The sequence below is a fragment of the Equus caballus genome, chromosome 20 (genome assembly GCF_041296265.1).
Source record: "Equus caballus isolate H_3958 breed thoroughbred chromosome 20, TB-T2T, whole genome shotgun sequence".
Lineage (NCBI taxonomy): Eukaryota > Metazoa > Chordata > Mammalia > Perissodactyla > Equidae > Equus > Equus caballus.
Window position 1 is genome coordinate 58,005,865 of NC_091703.1, and position 17,246 is coordinate 58,023,110.

Below are 17,246 nucleotides of genomic sequence, written 5' to 3' on the forward strand. Positions count from 1 at the left end.
GGCTCCATTCTGCTGCCAGGTAATCATCTGGACCTCACTGGCAGGCACTGAAGCAAAAGGCAGTGAGGAAGTTGCAGATGGCAGGGAATATTAGAGAGCATTAGGAAGAGAGAACAAAGTGTGGCTCAGAGTTATAAAATGTTATCTATGTTTCTATTTTATATATATGTATAAGTGCGTGTGGATGTGTAAATAGAAATATAGCACTTCCCACCAGTATTTCCCATCACCTGTGTTTGTCAGCTGGCTCTGTTCTATCAACAATCAAATGAGAAGCACATGGCCTTACTTGCTCTGTGTTCCTCCACTGGAAGAATGTCTTGGTTAGCCGCTTGATTAGAATTCAAAACCAAAACAGTAATTTGCCCTGAGGATGAAAGAGTAAATGAAATGTAATAAATGCTTTTACCAAACTTAGCAAATACAAATATGATGAACGTGTTCTTATAAGGGTAACAAACTGCATTGTTTGGGGAAAAAAAACATCTAATATTCTCCTTGGTGGACTTTAGTCAGCTGATAAAGAATAGTTAATGTAGACAGAGAGAAGTTAAAGAATGTGACAAAGCATAGTAGTTTGGCATCACTATTCCTCTTAATTTTTGTAGCCTTTTGATTACTGACAAACTGGATTAGAACAATAAATAGATTGTTACACTTGACATTTTGTACCTTAGTCTGGAAATACTGGCATTAAAAACCAAAAGTGAGATTGCTATTTGAGCAATATTCTTAGATCTTCACAGAAATTTTTTATTTGAATAGTAAGCTTGTGTCTTCCAATAAGGCTTTATTTGATATGATTGCTCAAATTGTTTGATTATATATTTTTCTAAAGCAGAATTAGGTAACTTCAGCCTAGGCATCAGAATTGGAACTTGATTTTTTTCCTCCTTAGAGAACTGTTCTTTTGGTGTTAATACTGTACGTATACGAGAGGAAATCATGCTGTGCTCTGGCTCTTCCAGAATGGAACAGGAAGATTGGAGAGTTTGTGTCATTGCTCGGTGCAGCACCCTTTGTGAGCTGTGGGTTACACTTCGATGTTTACACGCCATGTAAATAGCAAGCTGTGGACTCCATCTCATTTACCCTGTTTCTCTGGCTTTCCATATTTTTCTTCCACCTGGTTCTTCCATCTTCCTGTTGTTTCCTTTTGTCTCCACATTTTTTCCTCTCCGTGACTTTCCACCTGTGGTTAGTATGTGTTTTCCTCACAATTCTATTTCTGACCCTCCCTCTGTCCACTCCCTGCCTGCTCAACACCAGCCATGGGGAGCTGTCCCTTTAAGAAGGGCAAAGGCCAGTGTGTGAGGAGAGAGGTCTGGCCCTTCGGAAGCTGTGCTGGCGAAACCAACACGGAACCAGCACTGTTAGAAAGGACTGTTGCCTGACCACACCTTCATTCTGGCTCCTCTACAGAATCTTTGTTTTCTTTTAAAGATTTTAATGTCATATTCAATGTATGACTCTAACAAAAAAATATATATAAACAAGCACATTATGAATTAACTCCCTATATGCCACCCCCTCAAAAAAATCACATGAAAAAGAAAACAAGGTTAGGTAGGTAAGTTCAAAATTAACGCATTGTGAAATATTCCCACATCCAGTATTTCTTCGTTCTTGAGAAAACATCAAAGAACACTTTCAGTTTCAAAGGAAAGCACACCACTCTTGGTTCCACTCTGATGGCCTTCTCAGGGTCACCGTGTTCTGGCTGTAAGTCAAGCACACTGTCCACAGCCCTGAGACATGGCCTCTTCTGTGCTTGAAAAAAAAAAAAGTTCCTTGAATTACGACTACACAAAAGATTTAAATTCTAAATGAGACCAACTATTCCTAACACGCTGAGTTCCAGGAAGTGAGGATGGCTCAGGAATTGTACTCATCATGCGTTCCCGCCGTCACTGCAGAACCACGCCTGTCCTGCCTCGCTGGTGAGCAGGGGCCTCTCAGCATCTCTGCATCAGCACGGAAGTGGTTCCCTTCCAGGGGTACAGAAAACACACCGGAGAGAATTTAGCTTTCATCCCAAATTCTGTTCCACAGAGTCTGCCTCAGGAATCTGTCCTTGGATTTGGCTGTTTGTTTTCCATGTGCCTATTTTTGCTTCTGTTTCACAAACTGAATTTTAGTGTCTTGCTCATACCTCAATTCTCCTTTCCCCTCCTTTAGTTTTTAGCTTTGTATTTCCTGCCTTAGAGTCCTCTAACCCCTCAGCAAATTGCACCAGCACCATCCTCAAAATAGACATACCTGTAGAATATCTTTATGGTGTTTGCCAGTGATGTCTTCATCAGAAAATTTAAGAAAATAAGATGCAGGAAAAGTCCGTCAAGTCGTGCTCCATATACACATGGTAGCATATCGGAATCACTTGTGGAAATTTTGAGGTCCGTAGAGGGGGTGTGCATCTAAGATGCTGCTGGCTCTGAGAGACTTCAGGGGTCATACTCGTGTTGCTGCATGAAAAGCATCTGTTAATCTTATTTTGGCCTTTTACATTTATTTTACATGCTAGCTTGTTACTTATATATTGGCATTTTATTGAGTTTTAAAACTAATTAGTTTTATTTGGGAAATCAGTCGGAGTGGAGAGGGGTTGAGTGATAGGTAATGCATTACTCCAGAACATTGGGGAACAGGTTCCTGTCGAGCATTTTCATGTAGAGCAGCTGTTTTTCAAAATAGCTCATGGCCGTTAAGTGGGAAATTGTTCTCTCTCCAGATCTGACCACTTCTCACCACGACTGTTAGCACCTGGTCCGAGCCTCCGTCGTCAAGCCCTGCACTCCTGTCATGAGCCCCAGGGTCTGCCCCCGCCCCCTCGAGTCTCTTCCCCACACAGCAGGCAGAAGAGTCCTGTTAAAAATGTTAAGTCGGTTCCTGTCATGCCTGTGCTTAGAACATTGCAGTAACTCCCCACTTAACTCGGAGAAGAAGCCAAACTTCGTTCGTTGGTCCAAAAGACCCTTCTCTTTCTCTCTTTTTCTTTTCCTTTATCTCCTTAATGTAGATCATAATGTGAAATTAAAGTGTATATTTTTATAAGTTGTTGGGTTTTTTGAGTAACGTTTCACTTTTTCTATCTCAAATTAAAAACATATTTTTTCTATTCCTCTTAAGGAAAACAAGATCATTAAGTTGCATACAATTTTTAAAATTCTTAATTCTTTTTGCAGTAAATGGCCCTCCCTAGACAGACAAGAGGATAAATTTCGTCATATCTGAAATGAAGATTATAATACCTCCCAGTAATACCTAATCTCCTCAAAGCAGTCTTTCTCTTAGATTTCTCCTATTAGCTCATTTCTTGTCCCCCATAGCTCCATTACTTGGTGTTCTTTCTCCTTCCCTAGCTTCTCTCCTCAGGCCTAAATTTGTCTTTCTTTGAATGCTTTTTCAGGCAGTGAAAAACACTCTACAGTCATTTTTTTCCCATTATACCTTTACATATGTGCAGACTTTCGTCCACTCAAATATGCTGTGACATGATCAGTAAAGTTGTTTAAGGATAGATGGTTAAATGATTTATTTACGGATGTGCAAGAAAATTTCAAATAAAAACTCTTCCTGGAAAGATAAAGCAAAAAGTAAGAGGAAAAGTAAATGATTTTGTTAAGGAAGAGCCTTCTCTGAGAGTGGAGCAGGGCATGGGGTGGGGTGGAGGGATTAGTATGTGATTAATCTAAATTTAATTTTTTTGATGGAACTTAAAATTTCAGATAGATAAATCTACTTTTCTCCTAATCTGCAGCTTATGTCAATTTTCCTTAATAACTTTTACATATATGTATATCACCCAACTAGATATTTTTATTAGTATCTTTCTTATAAGTATTTCTTCATAGCATGTTTCCCAAATATGTATATTAGATAGTTTGTGTATAATGTTACATATTTACTTTGCAAGGAAGCTATTTAAATATATTACTTCTATTTTATGTAGAGATAAAGAGAGAATAAGAAATGTATCTACATTTGGATTCTTTCTTTAACATAAAAGGAACTTATTATGTACCACATAGTTGAGCTTTTTGTTTATTTCTGTGGATTCATTTTCTCTTCAGGTGATTTATGACATCATTTAAACAACTTTATGTTTGAAGTCTTTGCTTCTCCAAAATTGTAATTCACAGATATTCATAAATTGGTATCATTGATGTTTGCCAATAATCAATTGCAGGTTTATTTCAACACAGTTTGAATTCTCTTTGTAAAAACATTGGCAAATATGAACTCAGGATATTAGAACTATTTAGAAAACTTTGTGACTTTATTCATTTTTAAAAATTTATAGTCATTCCTTTTAAATTGATTTTTCATTTTTTGTCTAATAATTCAAGAAAAGTAAATAGGTCACATAGGCAGAAGGGCAGGATCCTGGGTGCTATGATTGGTTAGCGTTTACCCAGGTCTTTCACATAGGATTTAATAAAAGGTGACCTGAAATTCAGAAATGTAATCTATAAGCCACTCAGAGAAAAACAATTGGTTTAAGCACAATCTTGTCACTATTATATGATGCCCATTCTGCAACTGTAATTTTTTTGTGTATCTGTCAAAAGATGTAAGCTATATTCAATAATGAGGATAGCAAGAATCCGAGAGTTCGTGCACATTTCTTTTCGTCATAGGAAGGTCAGCCTTTTGCAAAGTGATAGAAATTAACATTTCTCCAGAATTGTATTTCCCTCTCGTTTGAGGCTATCTTTTAATTCCAGCATTTTACTGTATTTGATAAACAGGCCAAGTATACATTTTATTTATTTGGTGGGGAGGTGATGAAACTTTACAAATTTCAACTGGCATTGCACTTTGCTGATAAGAAGGGGAGTTTGCACCACTGTGAAGAGATTACATGAAGTAGAATTGGAAAGCAAATTGTATTTACAAAAGATAGGATGATGTTCCTAATAGGTGTTCAGAATAGACTATTCGCTCTCATATTCTGCTGAGCTTTACTAGAAATAACTTCATTTCAAAAAAGGACAAATCTGATTGAAGGTAAAAGCATTCCCTCTCCACAGATACTCATCCAAAGGGTTTACATTTAAATTTTCCTGAGGTGCACGCAGCTGTATTTTATGCTGTATCTGTATAAACTGGTAATGTGGAAAATAAAAATCTAAATAGTATACCTGATTGTTCATGCACCAACTATTTAGATTACTAGATTTATATCTACAGTTTTGAAAGAGATGTTGCAATATGACGTTCTGACAATAACTGTCAAAATCATAATGCTAGGATCTAATTTCAACTTGTCTAGGTAAAGTTATTGAAATTCACAGTTCGCAGGTCAGAAAGATCACTTACTATCTCTTGTCATCTTTGGATTAATGCTGACCCAAACAGCTACTGTATAATGTCAGAATTATCACAGTGTTCAGGCTGCAGAAGTACAACATGCTACATGATTTCATACATTTCCTGTCTGGAATGAAGATTATGAAAAGGCCAACAACCATGAGCTACTGTGGTTTAGGAAAAACAATTCTTAATTTTTCTTTCTCTTTTTCCCATTCATTTTAGATTTTGGATTTAGTAAAGGGGACACATTACCAGGTAGCCTGTCAGAAGTACTTCGAGATGACACATAATGTAAGTACATTTTTAATCTTTATAGCCTTGGTCTTTGTCTTTTGTTACTCCATGTTTCATTCAGGGTTTTTAGCTGCAGCATGAGAAACTACTCTAGCCATTTTCAACAGAAAGGGGTTTATTATACGGTACTAGCTAGCTTATAAAATTTATAGAAGGGCTAGAGAATCAAGCCTGGATGCTACAGAACCAGGAATATTGTAACTGGGAGAAGCTGCATCCTGAGAAAACCCGTCTTCGCTACAGCTGCCACCCACCACTCCACATCTAGGGGTGAGACTGAGGGTCGGTAAACTTTTTCTACAAAGGGCCAGGTTGTAGAAATTTTAGGCTTTATGGTCCATATGCTGTCGGTCACAACTGCTCAGCTCTGCTGTTGTAGGGCAAAAGCAGCCATCCACAGTACGTAAGGGCAGAGGCCTGGCTGCGTTCTGGTAGAACTGCATTTATAAAAGCAGTTAGTGGGCTGGATTTGACTCAAGGCCTCAGTTAGCCAACCCCTGGAGTAGATCTAGAACTTTCGTCACAGCTGCCCAGAAGAACCAAAGGCTTTTGCCATCTTCCTTGCAGAAAATGTGATTCTTCAACTTACGGCTGCCACCTCATGTTACCCGAATCTGCTTCCCAAGTCTCGTGTTTACCTGCATGGCAGAACCTAGGTTACACGGTGGACCCTCAACTGAAAGGAGTCAGGGAAATGTGTTTGGTTTTTGTCTTGCCAGCCTCCTTAGTACGAGAAGGCCTACTAGAAGCTTCTGAAAGATGTAGAACAAAGGTCACAAACTCAGAGGCCTACAGAGGTCAGGCAAATAACCCAAAAAAGTGAAGCCGGCTGAGATTAACACAAGAGAGTGTGGTAGGAACTGTGGTACACTGAAGATTCGTGTCCTCTTAGAGGCATTCACATTGGTAAGCTTTAAGACCCTGTGCAGGCCGACAGAACCCATCTGTAGGTCGCATTCAGCCCAGCAATCCCCAGTTTGCAACCAGTGATCCTGATGATGGCTTCCTAACCTAGGGCACATGTCCGAGAATGCACTGGGCGGTCCATGCACCTCTTGAAACATTTGTTTGTGTGTACGTGTGTACATTTTTCTTTTTTGGAGTCTTTGGTATTTATCAGGTTTCAAAGGGATCCATAACCGTCCCAAGAAAGATATTGCATTTATTGAATTCATCATCAGCTACAATGCTATGCTAAGTTTTATAATCATTTTCATGTTTTCTATTTAGTTTGCATGAAATAATTTTTCTATTGTGGTTCTATAGTTGCAGAATTTCTTGATAAAATATTTCATAGGGAAAATATATCCTATAATATTACCAATAATGATGAAAATAATAATATCAGCCAACATCTATAGAACCCTTAATGCACGCCAGACACAGCACTAAGTACTTCGGGCACATTAGCTCTTTTCATTCACACCGCAGTACTATTGCTAGGTACTGTTTTAGCCCCGTTTCTGAATAAAGCTTAGAGCTGCTGAACGACCTGTGTAAAGTCATACTGCTCTAAAGGGATGGAACTCAGATTTGAACCAGGCTGTTGAGTAACTCATCTAAAGCTTATAAGCCTAACCATGACTCTGCTGTTCTGTAGTATCTGGTACTGGATTTGCAATAATGGCTGTTGGGGTCTTGAGCATTTTTCTGTCCAGATCCATGATCCAACTTTCATAGTTTACATTAAAAAAAAACCACATAGTGGTTCTACATGACCGTGACTAGCCCGAGGCACCACAACTGGTTAATGGGGATCTTGAACTAGAACCTTGGTCGATGGCGGGCCTAGTCCTCTTTCTCTCACCCCTAAATGCTGAAAATACGGTTCTTATTTAAAAAGAAAGAATTTGTTTTTATAAAATTTAAAGAACTAAGCATCAATAAAATAATAAACAACAACAAATTCTCATTAATTTTATCAGAATAGGAATCTCTCCAGAAAAGCCACGTTTGATATTTTCAGCACCAATTTTGCATGGCTCTTTCCCTTGAAGACTGTAGTCCCTAATTTGCTTGCTCAGCTTGAAAGTTTTCATTCCATGCATGTTCTTAATTAGAAAGGCCCACAAATAATGAAGGGGCCTCAGAAATTCCACAAGTTGAGGTCTTTTATTCAGCCTCTTCCCTTTTTTTGTGTTATAAAAATTAGATTTAAACATTGCATCTGTGACATAATCGCTAAAAAGTAAGAAATATATTTTTTTTAGTTCTCAAATCTGTGTTTGTAGTATCTGTCCTATTGATTATTCCTGTAAGAGTATTACTACTATTGCCAGTTTTTAAAACTTGCCTTAGATTAATGAAGATATTGAAAAAACATGTCTAAATCCTCTCATATATAGAAATTGTCTAACTTAAACCACACGTAAATCAATGAAATAAAAAGCCTGTTCGTGTTCACTAGATGTCTCATTATAGATTTTTAGATGTGAATATCTTTTCGTTAGTTTTTCTAATTTGATTTAAAAATAGAATCTATTTTTATTGTCAGGCTTCTGCCATCCTACCTGCTGTCCCCCTCACGCCCTAGAAAAAATCCTGTTTGTTTTCCCAAGGCCTGTGATCAAACTCACTTTAATGAAGTTTTGAAACTGAACCGGTTCACGGAGAGTATTTGCAGCAGCACAGTGATCATTCCATATGGCTGTTTTGGTAATACCGGCTGCCTCGTTATATGCTGTCATTGCAAAACCTCTTGATTAAAAACCTGAATATCCCATAGGTAACACAATATTGCTTCTATTCCTTCAAAATCTACCTTTACTAGGCAGAAATATGAGACCTGTGTTTGTGTGAAGGTCATTGCAAAATGTGTTGATTCCAAGCAAATGTTTGCAAGATACTCACTTACTATATGTCAGAGCTGGCCTGCTTAAAACCCGTTTTCCTCAGTATTTTTAGGGAGCAGTGTTTTATACCGCAGTGTATTTTTTTCTTTTCGGCATACTCCATGTGTAAATGAAAACACTAGGCCTTGTGTAGGTTAGCCTCTGAATTTTAATTGAAAATAGTTTCTTTAGAAATAGTCCTCTTTAGGCGCTGAGTCATTCAGGAAACTTTTCCAAAGAGCTGAGCATAATTTTTTCTCCACTGTATAAATCTTTACAGAAATCTTGTTAAAATCAATCACACATTTTCCTGCAGTCTTGAACAGGATATACGAAATACAGTTAAGCTATTTTGTAATAACTCAGGGTCATTATCTGGGCTACAAGCCACATCGTCTCTCACTTGGATCAGTGCAGTAGCTGCCATCTCATTTCCCAGCGTCTACAACACATGCACCATTCCAATCTTTGTCCTCCACACAGCTGCTAAAGTGATCTTTAAAACAGAAGACTCTGATCATTTCACTAACCTGCTTAAAAAACCTTAAAAGGCTTTCCCATTGCCATCTTTCTTAAGATGAAATCCAAAATTTATAATGTAGCCTATGAAGACCTCCATCCCACCCCCTTCATCTAGACTCCAACTATATGATCTTGTTTCAGATCCTTTACAGCACTTATGACTTCCAAGCTAATGTGGCAGAATGAAAATGCATCACAGAATTTCCCTCTCACGATATTAACAAAATGTACAAAACATAAAAAAACCATTAGCCACAAAGAAAAACATCCCCAATAGTAACCAAATAAGAAAAAAGGCAAGGAAAAATCAGATTTGCAGCCGACAAAATCGTAAAAATTTCCACTTAATAGTTCCAAATCTAGAATGAATAAAACTGAATGTTCCTGTCTTTTTTTAATGAGGAGTAAAGGAGACAGCTACTGACTCTTAAACAGAAGTAGTGAAATGGGAGATTTAGATGTGGATAATTCTCTTTCTCTCTTTTTTCTAATTTGATTTTAAAGTAAAATCTATTTTCATTCTGTTTGGTTTATTCTCCTTCCTTTCACCCGAAGAGACTCTTAAGTTTATTTTCCTGAGCAAGATGAAAGGAAACTGAATGGTGACCAATTACACTTCCTTCAGCTAAAACTAAAAGTGAAAGAAAGAAGGCACTCAAAAGACAACCCATCCTAGAAGAAAATACACTCTAGTAAACAGAAGGAAACTCTTCATAATTTCATCATGCTGTCAAGCAACTTAATAGACCATACGTTCAGTAAAATAAGCTTAACAAAATGAGTTAAGAAAGGACAATCACAGACGTAAGAGGGAAAGTTGAGAAACATAACATCATCCAGAACCATGGTACAGGCCCTCATTTCACAACCTGTGCCACTGTCTTAGTTGGTTAATGAAAATGTTAATTAAAATGGGGAATCATTAAAAATAAGCACATTCCGTAAACATATTTTCAGGTTAAAACATTTAAATGTTTATTTGCTAATCTTTTGATCTAAGGGCAAGGTCTTTCATTTGAGTATAGTTTTGGGATTGGAATTCTATTTCATCTTTTTCTTCTTAAACCGTATCTGTAATACACCATTGCCAGTTTGGGTTTCTTTAAGGTGGAAAAGGAACTCATGATACATACAAAGCAATATGTTTTTTTCCCTATCCTTTTGAGAATTCAACTTTTTTTTTAAGTGATTTGCCTTTCTTGAGTCTTTCCCAAAGCATTTAATTTAGATTTCATGGAACCAACCAACTCTTTATTTTTATATTCATATTTCTTTGGTTTTCCCCATAGCAACCTTATGACATAGCCACTATTATTGTCTCCATTTCATCGATGAGGAAACTGAGGCTTATAAAGATTAGCAGATTTGAGTTGGTCCACGTTGAAGTCTAATAATTCAGTTTAATCCAGAGAGTCATCTGTGATGATAGATATATTGAAATTTTAACAACTTGAAACAAGGTAGAGAAAATCCTCAATATGTAATTATAGCACAAGGTGCTAGATTCTTTTTGCATGAAATCATACCACTATTTTTTTCATAATCTTTATAGCCAAGTTTCGCGCTAGAAATAATATTGATAATGATATGATTGCAAGTTTATTTGACTTTGCATAAAACCTCTTAAAACAGATTTCAGAACAACTAAGTGATCTAGCCAAAAGGCCTGAATTCTTCACACAAAACCAGTTAGTAGTTCTGTATAACTTTCCATAAACCATGTAATCTGTTTAGGCCTAGTTTCCTAGTCTGTACAAGGAGGAGGTTCAACTTAAAGGATCCCCAAGGATTTTCTAATCTCTAATGTTCTCTCTTTATAAAACAGGAAGCCTCTGATTGAGGTGTGCTAAGCAATAAACTTACTTTTCATGAAACTCTTTGTAAAATGCAAACTTTATGTTTTATCTCCCAGTTTTTAATGAATTGAATGAAAACTCAAATAAAATAAAGAAGTTCTCAAATGACTCCATTATTAATATAAATTGTAGATATGTTGTAAAACATTTTGAAATTAAGCAGCAAAGTAGCAAATAAAAGTTTGTTCTTAGTGATCAGGGTAATAACTCTTAAAATAAATCAGTCTCTACACTATCAATGTGCTATACACTGAAGTCACTATAAAATCATCAGCCCAAGATGTACTAAGAGCTGACTAAAGAAAATCAGGACTCCTGGGGTACTCAAGTAGGTATTAGCAGAAAAGACTTTGTTTCTGCCTATTGGTCCACTTGTTAGGAGGATTCGTTCTCGACCAAGACGAGAACTCCTTTAACCCTCTACTAATCAATTTTAATCTACCCTCAGACTGTACACAGCTCTAATCACGTCACCTCCCTTCTTCAGGATTTCTAGTGACTCCCTGCTGCCTGCAGAATTCGATCTGGACTACTTACCGTGGTTTTCAAGGCTCTCTGAGGTCTGGCCCCAGCCTGTCTTTCCAACCTCATTTTCTGTTATTCCCCTCTCTATGCCTTTCACACCAGGCCATCTGAACTCTTTGCTTTCCCTGGACATTCCCTCTTCACTGTGCTCATGGGGTCCTGCTGCTTGGATTGCCCTTGACCTCATTATCCCAGCTTTTGACTCTCCCCTTCTTTCCAGATTCAACTCATACAGCACTTCCCTAGCAAAGCCTTCCTTGGTCTCCCCAGCCAGCATGTCCCTCTAATAGGGAATATAATAGGGCTTTATCTGTGACCCTTATCACTTCTTCATTCTTGACAGAGCTTTTTAAGTATGTGACCTTCTAGACTGAAAATTTCTTTAGAGTTTGTCAATCAAATGCATTCTTGAATGCTGAAAAACTATTAGTTCATAACGTGGCCTCGTCATAGTAAGTCTTCAAGTAATATGTGAAATGTCTGATTGGTATACACTGGTTAGTTTCGGGCTCAACTGACCAAATAATTTTAGATACCTACTGTGTGCAAGTCACTTCAGTACAAAGAGTGAGACATAAAAATGTTGATAAATATAAGACAGGTGAACAAAAGAAGTGTAATCACTTCTCGGCTTATAAAAAATATAGAGTGAAAATACCCCCTAACAGAAAAAAGAGCAGACTAAGTAAGTCAAGCAAAATGATATTCTTTGTGTTGTCAACCCCAACTGCAGAAGACAAGGAGCCCAGGTTGACTGTTACATGTGATCAACTCAGTCTGACCCACTGGTTGAATGTGAAAAAGTGACTCATGCAGGAGGTTCCCATTCAGGAGACACTTCCTTGTAAGTGTTGTCTTGCTGTCATGTCACACCCCAATAGAGAACACCACAAGCTGGTAAAGGTTGACATGTTTTAAGGAATGAATACAACATAAAGTTATTGACTTTGACACAAGGATGTGGCAGCAGAGTACACTGGTTGTGAACATGGACTCTGCTAATTCATATCCCATCTCCAGCCCTGCCAGGGTATGATCTTGTGCAAGTTACTTAAGCTCTCTCTTTCTCAGATACCTCATCTGGAAAAGTGGAAAAATATTGATAGTCTACCCTCAGGGAGCTCTTATGGCTGTTAACTGAGTATATACATGTGTGTGAATGAGTGTGTGTGGTTATGCCACTTAGAATAATGTCTGGCACATAGTAGGTATTAAGTAGCACATAGTAGGTATTAAGTAAGTGCTTGCTACTATTAAGAAATATATTTTTGTTCACCATTAGTACATTTTAGAATCAAAATGTACAAAAAGTAGTGCTTGCTGAATCTTCAAATACAAAAAGTATTGAGACCTTCATAAAGGCTTATTGAGTATTAAAGGCACAGAGTAATGGGTAATCTGAAATGATATTCATAATTTAAGTTGAGTACTAGTATTTAAGAAAAGAGATAGTATAAAACTATGAACGTGGTCATGTTTGCATTAAGCCACAATGAAAATTACAAAAAGAAAAAGATTTTCTATAAAAAGTAAGACCAGGGAAAGCCCAAGATTTGAGTGAAGAAATTACATTAAATTAGGTTGCTTTTTCAGAGTTCGTATTATACTAAATGGGAGTGCATATGCCAGACTTATAAATAAGCTCTAAAATATCAGTGGTATCAGAGACCAGTTTCAAAGTTGTGTCTGTGTTTATATCCATTCTCTGTGATTCTAGAATGTTTAAATATCCCCCCTCCTTTTTTTTTTAACAAGTATTTATTGACTGACAATATGCCAGGCATTTTGCTTGGAGCTGCCTTTGAGCCATCTGAGATGCTGAGCAGGAGTTGGATATGGAACTAGAGTTGGATAGGGGACGGGAGCTAAGTGCAGAGGTTTGGGCTGGAAATACAAATGCAGGAGCCATTCGTGTTCAAGTAATAGTTGAAGCTCCCGCTGAATGAAATCGTGTAAGTAGTGGATTCAGTGTTACGAACGGGAACTGCTGGGATCCATGTTTCAGATATTAAATAAGTTTTGAATGAGGTCTGGATGGCTCGTGAAGCCCTGTGTTTATGCTTTTGCTGTGTATTAATTCGATACGCATTTGCCTCCCTGCACAGGTGGATGATTGTGGCTTTTCTCTGAATCATCCTAATCAGTTCTTTGTCGAGAGCCAGCGGGTTCTAAATGGTGGTAAAGACATCAAGAAGGAGTCCATCCCACCAGAAACTCCTCAGCCCAAACAAAGTGCCCAGAAAACCAAGAATGCCTCGTCTGCCCTGGCCTCTCTAAATTCCTCTCTGGAAATGGATATGGAGGGACTAGAGGATTATTTCAGTGAATGACGCTTGAGCAGTTAGCAACGCTTCTTCTTCAGGAGCTTTCATTTCCTATTTTTAAGATGCTGCCTTTTTCTTATTTAACCTTTTTGTCCACTGCCCCCTCCACCCCACCCCAGCCCACCCACATGTACACACACTTCATAGGAAAACAGGCTTCAGGTAAAAACAAAGACCTCCATTGCATTTTGCTTTAACAAAAGGGAAGAGGAAGAATTTCTCTTCAAATCCAACACTCGAATGCTGTGACGTAGTCCTGTTTTAGGAGCTAAAACAGCTTTCCAGACTGATTACTGTCCCTTAGATACAACAGGACGGAAAATGACTTTAACCCTTATCACTAATTTTGACCTAATCCTTTTCTGGACCAGTTTTTTGCTAATAAATATCAAAATGTATATGTGTGTGTGTGTAATTGCAATAGTCATATTAGGTCATAACAGGTTGGACATTACCTAAGTTTTTAAAGTGAAATTTTGGAATATCTAACACACTGCCAATCACCAATGAAGATTTTAAACTCCTTTTTCTTTTTCTTTTCTCTGTTGAGTTGGCCATTTGTGGTTATTCCACATCAGCAAGGAGAACTTTTGCCCCTCTGAGTGGCAGCAAACTCCAGTGAAATGAATCATGACTTGGGAATGAAGAGAAACAGAATTTGTATAGTAGTTATAGTATTAGCAAATAGAAGTGTTTTGTTGTATAAAATGATGGTGCTCCTTATCTGCTGTCATTTTCCATTCACTCTGGGGGTAGGTTCATGCAGAATAGACAATTACTGAAGCAAGAAGATTGTACAGAAAGTGAGTATTTCTTCATTCCACCCTCCAACTCCCACACCTTATGGTTTCTGTGATTGCTGTGAATTGCCAAATAAGTTTGATAAATTCATTAACTTTGGTAAGGAATATTCGGATATTTACAGTAAGCCCCTCCTTCCAGTGCCAGCAGTGGAATTGAGTGGACGTTGCGGATGATTTCAGACGTAGTAGGCTAATGCCTGCTCTCTCTGCCTGCCTTCAGCAAGCGGGTAATGCCCTTCATGCACGTCGCAGCCATGTCCTTGTGGAGGCCCTTATCCAGCTAACTGATCCCTCCCCGTGGTCTACTCGCCCAGAGGATTTGGGGCTGTTAGAAGAGAGACCCAGGTTGAAGTGTAACCCTTCCTCACCTATTACCTTGGATTAAAGAGAAATATTACTCTATTTCTGTCCCGTCTTCCTAGTGAAGAGGGTCCCTTTTCCTTGATCTTCTAGAATCAGATACTCACTAAATTGAAAAGAGGACATGATATTCAGAAAACTGACTGTGAGAAGAGCACATTTTAAATGCTGTGAAAAAGTGCAGCAATATAAAAAGGCTTTAAACAGGATCAGATCAGCAGAACCTAGAAATGTCAGCTGATCGGGTTTTTATTTTAGGCCGCTGAGCAAAGATTTCTTGGAATATTTAGCAACATATAATTAAATGAGATACTATCTGAGCCTTTACTTGTCTTTGTGAATTATTATTACCTAGTTCAGAAAACAGTATTATTCCACTACAAATTACCCCTATAAATCTCTCCCTTCTGAAACCATCTGCTCGTGCTTTTATCATGGATTCTTCCCAACAGGAATCTGATGACTGTTGACCACTTTGTCCATGAACTGCAAAACCACAAGGCTTTTTTTCTTTTTTAATGTTAAGAACAAGTGCTACATGGGGCTGTTTTAATGACAGAATTAAGTTAGCTTTAGAAAGCCCCGCATAGAAATGTAGGTCTCCGTCGTATTAAAAGAAGGGAAATGTTAGACGCAGTCTCGGTGCTGTAGTTCAATGAGAAATCTTACGACAGGATATTTCATATCTGGCAACATTTTGCAAGGCTGTCTTTTTCTTCTGCCTCATGTTCTCCTTTTATGGAGCCTGCGCTCCCAGCTGAAAGGACGGAGCCATTAACAGCACACGAGCTGTGTCTTAGGTGACTATTTATTTTATAATGGCAGCCCCGAGAATTTCTCATCCTACTTGAATGTTTTATGTGTCTAGTCAAACTCCAAAATAACACTAGTTTAAATATTAGTTGTATTACAAGTTCAATTTCCTTGTAATAAGGTCTGATCTCCTGTCATGTATTATACAGAAGAATATATAAATATTTTGTGAAGTCTATAGATTAGAGGATAGGGTTAGAGGTTTGTAAAAGAAGATAGAAATTAATGCCTTGCTGGTGCTTTTGGAATGGGGAAAAGCAATTTATGCTTCACGCTTCACAGGTCTTGACAATTTTGATTTGTTTTCTTTGAAAGCAGACCTGTTTGAATCGGATGATGTAGGAAGAACCCAAAAGAAAAAATCAAAAGCCAGCAGCCTCGTTTCAAAACAGTAGCCAATGAAAAAGAATATGAGTCTTCCAGGTTCTTTTAACTTCTAGCCTTTTATTACCTCTACAAGGAGGAGAGGCTGTATGAGTATCAGAGACGAGAAAAGAAACAGCAGAAGAAAGAGACAAAGTTGGAAATTTGTTGCTGGTTGAAGCACTGACATTGTTAGTGGCGGTTCTATCATATTTCTTTTATGTTGTTTCTCCATAATGTTTCTCACTCTGCCCATACAGTACAAAACTCTTAATTGCAATGTGCATAAAAGAACACTAGGAAGATTTTAAATAAACTTTTTAGGACTGCTTCTATTATAGAGTCATAAAAGTGAATAGTTATAGATTTTGAAAGAGAGGGAGCAAAATAAAGCAATGGGAAAGATCTTTAATTCATAGAGAGTTTTAATAAGCTGCGGGATTTCTTCCTTTCTCTAAAAGCATTCAGAGTGTCTTCCTTGTTACACTGCTGTCTTACTGATACTCGGGGTCTTTGCAAGCAAACTTCTGTAATTCTTTGCAAAGAAGAAAAGAAAACTTCTGGGATTTAAGCTTGAAAGGCGAAATGAGACAACTCTAACGTTCTGGTTTGGTTAGAGTCTACTGTTTGCAAATTTAATCAAGGTCTTCCACAGGCATGAGCTCGACATTAAATTTAAGTGCCCATTAAAGGGAGGGTTTGACAGCAGTTCTGAACGTGAAGCTCAGTCTGAGGACATCTTTACAGCTGGAAGGGGAAAAAAAGTTGAGAAGCCTCAAACCACCGTGGTAATTAGATCCGTTTGTTAACTTCCTTGCTAATGTTGGCAAAAGGAGGGAGAGAGAGGGCTGAGGGAGACGCAGGAGGGGCTGGGACAGGAACCCGCTGTCGGGGGCTCCCTAGAGAAACTGGCGAGCATGTCCTGGGCTGCAGAGAAAAATGGCAAATAGCCCCTCTGACAAATGAGTGAGACGGGCAATTATCTCAAGAACTTCATTTGGTTTGTCTCCTTTTCAGCGCACATAGAGAACCATGGTGTGTGAAAGGTGCATTTTGAACAGGCGTGGGGGTTTGGTTCAGGCCCTTTGGAAGATGCCGAGCATTATTTCGGAGGGGGTCTCCCCAGTACATTGTTGGCCCGAAGAGTCAGTGTTGCCCACAAGGGTGTCTGACTTCAATTCAGGTAATCACTTACTTAGCACAGCATCTGGCTTCTTTGTGATATTGAGTTCCTTTTTG

At 38.1% G+C, this 17,246-nt stretch overlaps 1 protein-coding gene across 9 annotated transcripts in view; it reads left to right on the forward strand.

Annotated features, from left to right (window-relative positions):
• The window catches only part of PRIM2 (DNA primase subunit 2), a 425,357-nt gene that overhangs the window by 317,564 nt on the left and 90,547 nt on the right, over nt 1-17,246 (forward strand). For 6 of the 9 annotated variants that reach the window (XR_011430086.1, XM_070245742.1, XM_070245741.1 and 3 more), the window contains one exon: nt 5,539-5,607. Coding sequence is in view for 8 of the 9 variants with exons in the window: in XM_070245742.1 (XP_070101843.1) it covers nt 5,539-5,607 (69 nt within the window). In the remaining variant the exon portion in view is untranslated. Of the gene's footprint in view, nt 1-5,538; nt 5,608-13,449; nt 14,067-17,246 lie in introns of those variants that run through there. The other 3 variants (XM_023624310.2, XM_023624309.2, XM_014734518.3) reach the window with 1 other exon arrangement.